The 8,330-nt window shown below is 32.2% G+C and overlaps 1 protein-coding gene across 1 annotated transcript; it reads right to left on the bottom strand.

Moving 5' to 3' along the window:
• Positions 1 to 543: 543 nt before the first annotated feature.
• On the bottom strand, positions 544 to 7,055 carry LOC110785136 (acetylajmalan esterase). The gene is made up of 5 exons (XM_021989580.2): positions 6,571 to 7,055; positions 5,538 to 5,750; positions 2,708 to 2,856; positions 1,750 to 2,023; positions 544 to 1,014 (listed from the first exon to the last, which is right to left on the bottom strand). The coding sequence occupies exons 1-5, from the start codon at positions 6,854 to 6,856 to the stop codon at positions 788 to 790; spliced, it is 1,149 nt and encodes a 382-aa protein (XP_021845272.2). The 5' UTR covers positions 6,857 to 7,055; the 3' UTR covers positions 544 to 787.
• Positions 7,056 to 8,330: the final 1,275 nt, after the last annotated feature.

Below are 8,330 nucleotides of genomic sequence, written 5' to 3'. Positions count from 1 at the left end.
GTTTTAACGAATAATTAATTTGCATTAAAATTTCTCAACTTTTTTATTTAAACGAGATAAATTACGTTTACTTATAATGTTTTCACTTTTATCAACATTTTGATATTGGGAAATGAGAAAAATTTAATGCCCCAATGGAAAAATGTGAGAAATTAAATGACCCAATGAATTTGATTGGTTGAAATAATAATCTTACTAGAGTTGTCCCATGAACTAATCATTTTATAAGTTCATTTTTTCTATGAGTGTAATATTTTAAATCGATCTTAAGAAAATATTTATGCTCTAGTTTGAATAGGGACCTATTTTTAACTTTTCATTATAGGCATAATTTATAAAAAACACCTATGTATAAATGACGACATGATAAGTCAAAGATGTACGAAAATTGACAAACCCGTGCATCGCACGGGCTTCAAAACTAGTTAATAATAAGTTTCAGTAAGTTCCAATAAGTCCGAATAAGTTCAGATAAATTCAGATCAGATAAGTTCAGATCAGATTAAGTTTAGATCAAATAAATTGAATAGAACGCACCCTAAATCATCAAATTTACTAATCTTTTCTCATTTGGGTTGTCCGAAAGCACCATCGAAAAATTGTCCAGCATTGTAGCATATTCAATATTCAAATTTCTCAAATAGAAATGAAGCCTAAACTAAAACAAGGCTCACTATAATTGACATTTGCCTAGAATACCTTCTTCAGGGTACAAAATATCATATTTTCTATGGGAGAAATCTTGATCAAAGGGTGCAATAGTATGGAGTATCGGGTACTACTTTGATTAAGCATGACGTCGTCTTTGAAGCGTAGGTACAAATTGTCTTAATAACCATCTTGCAACATTTTTGTTTCCCTCTTGAGTCATATGTATTCCGTCCCAATTTACTGTTTTACTTGGATCTTGACAAACTGGAACTCCAGGACTTCCACAACTTCTTTTTAAGTCATAGTTATACGGATTGCGACCAATTGCACAACATGCCTTCTTTGATCCATTTCGCTCAAAACCTATCAAAAAAAGTCCAAACATTTTGTTATTAGGCATCAATTTAAATACTAATTAACATTTGACAAACTTTTCTCTGTCTTCAAATTATCTTCATTTTCCAGTTACAAATAGGTATTCAAGGGGAATCATGATAGCAAAACGTTTCAAATTATTTAAATGTTACGTAGTAACTAGTATGTGATTATAAATGATGACACACTTGTGATCGAGGTTCTCACAGGTTCAATTACCTGCTCTTCTTTAATTAATTTATCCGAATTATTGTATTTTTTTTTACTCTTTCACGTAAAACTTAAAATAAATAAAACGATGACATAATGCTACCACTAATAAATTTCATTTACATACCCCATATTATCTCGTGATCAAGAGAGTTGAGAATAAACTCAATAGGAAAATGTCCTAATTTTTCTAAGACCATTCAGGCTTGGACAGTTGGACCATCACTGGTTGCAATAATAGTCACACCAACTTTTTAACCTAGCCAACCAATTTCTCCCCTATAACTACAATTTTGTTATGTTTGAGTAAAACGAAAGATAACCATTAACCAACCAAAACTTTTACATAAAGTCAAAAGCTTGCCAACCATGCTTGATAATTTTGTATGGTAGATCATAGGTTTAAATTATCTTTCCCGGTCTTTTATAATTTATAATGATCTTCTTTGAAGTTAAAGAATGAGTAAAAATAAAGTAGCGCGAGGTGCATAAATGAAACGTTTATCGTCTTACCTAATCGAGGAGCATGACTAATGACCCATGTCAAGGCAGAGTAGTAATCCCCATACGCAACGACAACACCCGGGTTCTCTTGTTGCAACTCTTGGACGGCTTCTATCAAAAGATCATTGTGATACTTTGAGAAGTCATTGTAATCTTTAAGGCATTGAAGTTCATCGTACTTTGATGCATCATTGGTTCCAAATTTAACAAGATAAAGAGGTACACAACCAATTGGGAAGTTCCCGGGCACCACTATATTAGTAGCTCCAAGCTGAATCACTTCCTGCAATATAATTTAGAGAGAACGTACGTACGGCTGTTAAATGATAGACAAAGTTGCATGTACGACTTTGTAATATCACTACAAGAATTTGTATCTTTAACGACAACTTAATTACGACGGGTCAAAAATTCCGTCGCAAAAGGCTTTTGCGACGGGGCTAACAACCAAACAAAGACGGGAACAACTGTCGCAAATGTCTTTTACGACGGGTTAACGACGGGATTTTCCATTAACGACGGCCCCTTTTTATGACGGGTTCGCGACAGGATATCCCGTCATTAATCAACGATTATTGGCCTTTAGCGACGGGATTTCCTGTCGTTAATGGTACAACTTTTTGTAGTGTATACTCTTGTTTAAAATAAAGTGATCAATCGTGGAGAGTATACGATCTTAGTTGCTAATTTTTACCACAATAAGGGTTACTTAAGCAAATTAAACGTGGTTCGTTACACAATAGAGTTTATTGTGCACTCAATGCACACGAAATTTTGTTATTACTATAAATGATTCTTTTTGTTGAATCCCATTGAAATCTTAATTAGTTACTCCGTATAAGAATTAAGAAGTGAGATTTGGAGAATTTGGCAAGTTATTGTAAGTCCGAATAGAATAGGGTAGTTACTTTAATGAAGTGTGAAATACGTACTCAAATTAAGTTGAATTTACGTTTAATCAACTCACCGTAGCAGCATCTTTAATGGTTTGTACAACGTGAGGAACAAGTTGATAAACTTGATGCAAAGTTTTGCCTTGGAAGAAAGCGAAGTTGTAGTCATTGCCTCCAATTTCTCCCATTAGTACCAAAGATTTTTCCAATTTTTCTCTGATTTCTGCATGCAATTACAAGGAAACGTCATTACTACACAAGCTTCACAAGCTTCTGTTTTTGATTTATGATTACGATGTACAACAAATCAGCACAAAAATAGCATTGGATGTACAACCGCTTGTATATAAAAATCACCAGAAATTTTCCTCCCCCTAGTATTTGCCGTAGTGAAAGTTCTATGACAAAATCAACTTTGTCCGATGTTATTAATGTTCAGTATACAACTTCTAGATACGGTTAACTACTTAATTCTAGCCATGTACTACAACAACATTTAACATTTTTGTAGATGTCTATACAAACAAATAAAAGTATCTCACTATATGGAGCAATTGTCAAAGGTGGGTGCTGATAAGTGATAACCGTCACAAATTGCAACAATTAAAGTGTGTTACTTTTTTAATGGTATTATAAGGTTGTCACATAGGTCGTGAGTCATCAAATTATTTTTACTATCAACGCCATATTTTTATTTTTACTATGAAAATATTTAAATAAGTTAATTAATATGAAATAAGGAAACATTTTTATTATTATTATTATTATTATTATTATTATTATTATTATTTTATTTTTGATAAGGAAAGAAAACCCATACGGGAGTACCTAACACCATCCTTTATGGGTGAATTACAAGAACTCCGAATTACAAGAAAACATTTATTTTTATAGTTATTTTAAATATATATTTGATTTTTCTCTTGTAAATTAAAAAATATAGAAATTACACCGTATAATCTAATAATCTATTTTTATATAATTTGTCACAATCATCTAATAATATATTTCATTTGCCCCTACTTTGCGACATTTAACTCTTTGTTTATCAAAGTTATACTCCCTCCATTTCTTTTTGATGTATCCATTTTAGAAAATGGGGAGTTTTTAAGAAAATTGAAATCTTAGTTTGTATTGGTATAAGTGTAATGATTGGGTGTAAGAAAAATGATTGTATGTAAGAGATTATAATAAAAAAAGAAGAGAGAAAATAATAAAGAAATAAGGTAAGAGAGAGGAGTGATAATGATGGGTGATAAAAGGAGGTGAGAGAGTGGGTATATGGGGAAGGGAAAAGAATTAAATAATAGGGGTGGGGAAATTTAGGTGGGAATATGGGTAGAATCTTTAGGTATTTTGGTAATTAGATAGAAATGTAAGGGTATTTTAGGATAAAATGTATGTCCAAAAATAGAAACGGATACAACAAAAAAAAACGCTTAAAATGGAAACGGATACAACAAAAAGAAATGGAGTGAGTAGTAATTAATAACCCAAAGTTTTGATTGACAAGAAAGAGCTATAGTAATTAATAACATAAACTTTTGATTGACAAGAAAGAGTTAGAGAATCAATCAATATCTAGTATTTAAAAAATATAACCATCTTCATTTCAAGGACACATAGGCAACATCATTTTGAAGACATGTGGCGGATACGTAGCAACAACATTTTGAATACACGTGGCCTTCAATCCTCCATTTCAGCTTCTATAACCTCCAAATTTAATTCAATGAAATAATGAATTAATTTCTTCAATTCCTAATCTTCTCCTCTTCTCCTCTTCGATCTCCCTCCACCTCCCCTTCCGATGTAACTGAATTGAGTTTGTCATTTAACTCATAACATCCCTTACAAATTCAACATCCCTTATAAGTACCTCATTTGCAGATACTCATTTTGATAGCATTTCTAATCCCAAACTATCAAGGTACAATTGAACGTTGTCGGCTGCCTCAAGATCTCTGGTGACTTTCTATCTCTTTCACTCTATTTTAAGTTGAATTCCATTTATATGTATATATGAGCAGTTGATAGTTGATATTTTAACTGCTGGTTCATAATTATTATTGACATCAATGTGCAGAATTCAACAATAAGATATTCTATCAAATGATTGGATTATAAGGTGAAAAAGGACCATGTTAAACAAGGGGGTGATGAAAGACTGTTTTAAATTTTTGGAAAATGGTTTTAGTTACGAGAGACTATTTTCTATAATTTTAGACAGCAAAATTATTGATCCATCTTAGATGAAACCATTCTTTTGCGGGTTTAAATTGGCATTCTCTTTGTAAATATATGCATTCGTAGGTAGATTGCCGTTATTTTTTATTTGAAGCATTATAATAGCAGCTTGTGCAATTGTGCTTCATATAACTTATCATTTGTTTGAAAAGTTGTAGTTTCTCCCTCAAAAAATAGTTTCAAGTTTCAAGTGAGTAAAAACCCGTGCGAAAAACGGGCCAAAAAGTTAATTATTTTTAAAAAACACTGCCATACTAAAATAGGAAAATATATCCCATCCAACAAGCGTAACCAAAAGACGTTGGAACAATACTTATCTTGCAAACTTATATGTAACGAGTCTAATGACAGAAATTGTTACACTACTAAAAATTGTACCATTAACGAAAGGCCAATAATCGTTGATTAATGACGGGATTTCCTGTCGCGAACCCGTTATAAAAGGGGCCGTCGTTAATGGAAAATCCCGTCGTTAGCCCGTCGTGAAAGACATTTGCGACGGTTGTTCCCGTCTTTTTTTGGTTATAAGCCCCGTCGCAAAAGTCTTTTGCGACGGGATTTTTGACCTGTCGTAATTAGGTTATCGTTAAAGATACAAATTCTTGTAGTGTTATATCACCATTTATACTCCGTATTACGTACAAGTGTAGCACGTACCTATTGGATCGGTGAGAGTAGAGTAGAGGAGAGATCTAAACCAACGAAGTTGCATAGCCAAATTACTCTGTGTAAGTGGTAGAGATACATTTCGAGCAGCCAAAGCCGATACATCAAGAGCGGTAGCGCCTGCTACGGCGAAATTGGCTCCATTTGTGAAGTCACTTCCTTTGGCAAGATATGGATTCAGTAATGGTAGGTTGAAGTACATAGCTGCCAATGCCATTCGAAACAATGTTATACATGTCCCACACATTAATTCTAACTCTTTGACTAAACAATGTTAGAAAAACAATTCAACTTTTTTCAGAAAGTTGGTTGAGAAAGTGAAACTTTCATAACTTTGATGTTTGAAACCTTCCACTTTGCATTATAATTTGGTTGTTGGTAAGTATATAGTTTGTCTAATTATCTTTATAGAATGTAACAAAGGAACATTCTTTCTCTAATTGTTAAAGTTTTTTATGAATACATACTGTCAAAACGACAATTATTTAGAACAAGAGGGAGCAGTTTAAGTAATAACGGCTTTTTTTGTTCTCATTAAATTAGCAAAAACATCCAAAAATGCAAAGTTGTGCTTTTGTAATGTAATGAAATAGAGGCAGTAACTCAACGAGGTTGTTTTTTCGGATATTAAATATGTGTGGCAACACACATATCAGCTAAAACACAAAAAAGGAAGTACCATTCATGTAAAAAAAGTACCATTCTGTAAAAATAAAGTACCATTTAATTTATTTTTTTGTCATTTTTCCTATTTTGTCTTTTGCTAAAATATGCATTTGCAATCACATATCTGATATCCGAAAATACTTTCTCGTAACTCAATACCTTTTGTAATCCAATAATATTTAATCAAATTCCCATAAAAATTAAAACTCTAGTTTGGAAAAGGAAAGCACCATTGTTTGTCTTAAAATAAAAGTACAATTTAGTCCTATTCATATTATTATCATAATAGAAGTGTGGAAGGGAAAAAAGCAGAGGAAACAGAGGAGAAATGTGAAAAAAGTGTGATAATGAACCATACCAAAGTAATCCACCATAAGAAGGCCATCGGAGCAACGGCCAGTAGGATGGTGGAAGTAGGTTTGTCCATATGGAAGCCTCGCGTAAGCGGTTCTTGCTCCGGTGGATTCCCGAATTAAGTTGCCGGTGTCGGAAAGGGAGTCACCAAATTGGTAGATGGCTTCAAATTGCATTGCCATTTTTTGTGTTCCTTTGCTTGTAAGGGAAGTTTCTAGGACACCTTGACATGTAATTATAGTGGTAATACATAGCAACAAGAAATACAATGTGAAGTCAAAATGCTTCATTATTTGTGTTTTTGTGAGTAATTGAGTTAAGGAATAGAGAGAGAAATATGGGAATTTATAGGAGGGGAAAAGGAATGATTTTATTTATTTTTTCATGATTATGGGAAGGCAGGCCAGTGTAAAATTGCCAATTTGGTGGTTTGACTTTTGTAGTAAAAGATTTACACATGCTAGTATGCTACGGAGTACTCCACTTCTTGCTTCGCGTGTGGTTTACAATTTAAACAGAATGGGCATGCAAATTTTAAGTGGGATAGTACCTTCTAAAATCTAAATACTAACCGAAGAAAATCAATTAACTTTAATGCTCCCTATCTTGTTTTTTAACCCTATTCACTTTAAAATTTTGGTCATCTTTTATGATTTATACTAAATATTTGATAAGGGAATTATGGTTGCGTACTCTTCACCTGAAATCTATTTAGTTTAACAATTCTTTAAAACTGATGATTTAATGTGTATATCAAGAGTCTTTTAAGATTATGATACAGAACTACGTAAAAAAAAAAAAAAAAAAAAAACCATGTGTGTTTATAGCACAATTTTCTTTAAAGTGATTATTGAAAATGGTAACATATCTAATTGTCTAGTGTCAAAACACTCATAGCATGTTATGGAGGTTGACGTTTGTTAGGTGCCTTTTCCATTTAGGGATCGAATCACTGTGATTGTTATCCTATCACGAGTAGTTTCCATTAACCTCTTCTAGCAGTCTTTCGTTACTAATACTACCTCCGTTTCACAACATCTTTATAAATTGTGAAATATTGTAAGAAAAGCGTAAAAATAAAGAAAATAGTAATAAAACATTGGGATTCGAGTCGTATCAAATCATGTGTAACTATTTTGTTAAGTCTATCAAATGTCATCGTCGTCTTAAACTTATGATCAATGACACCCATTTAACCGGCCCACTCATTTCTAAGTTGATTGATTAGTATCGATCATGACAATATATGGGTTGGATAGATAAGCTTCTTTTATCCTTAAACTATTACTTGTATAAATCAATACAATGGGTTGGATTGACATCAAAACTAGACATCTCAAATTTATGATCATTCGTGATGAAAATTAAAACTAGACATCTCAAATTTATGATCATTCGTGATGAAAATTAAGTTGATAAGTATAACTCATGAAAATGTATTGCATTGAAATCGAAAAGTCTATCATTATTCAAAGATCTAATTATCTAAACACCATACTCTTTAATTCTTCTCAAATCCAATCATCTACTTGTATCTTACCACTCATAGATGAATTATAATTTTTTAGTATAGAAAAAGTCATAATGACAATAATATAGACGAGATTGATTATATTCCTGGCCTTTAAATCTTTAGCTAACTAACTTAATTAGCTACATACGAATTACGAAGTAGTAGAAAATGTGAAATTTTATGGGTTTTACTTTTACGTAAATATGCCCTCAATTTCCGTAATAAGTCACTTTTAATTTAAACTAATCTAT

This window comes from Spinacia oleracea, chromosome 5 (genome assembly GCF_020520425.1).
Source record: "Spinacia oleracea cultivar Varoflay chromosome 5, BTI_SOV_V1, whole genome shotgun sequence".
Lineage (NCBI taxonomy): Eukaryota > Viridiplantae > Streptophyta > Magnoliopsida > Caryophyllales > Amaranthaceae > Spinacia > Spinacia oleracea.
Note: the sequence above shows the minus strand (reverse complement) of the source record. Positions and strands in the feature narration are given on the sequence as shown.

Bases quoted from the DNA above. Each gene is read 5' to 3' on its own strand.
- LOC110785136 (XM_021989580.2), bottom strand. From the start codon at position 6,856: ATGAAGCATTTTGACTTCACATTGTATTTCTTGTTGCTATGTATTACC. The intron at 5,751-6,570 runs GTATGGTTCATT...TGGCATTGGCAG, and splicing joins TCTTATGGTGGATTACTTTG to CTATGTACTTCAACCTACCA. The intron at 1,015-1,749 runs GTAAGACGATAA...TTTTTTTGATAG, and splicing joins TAGTCATGCTCCTCGATTAG to GTTTTGAGCGAAATGGATCA.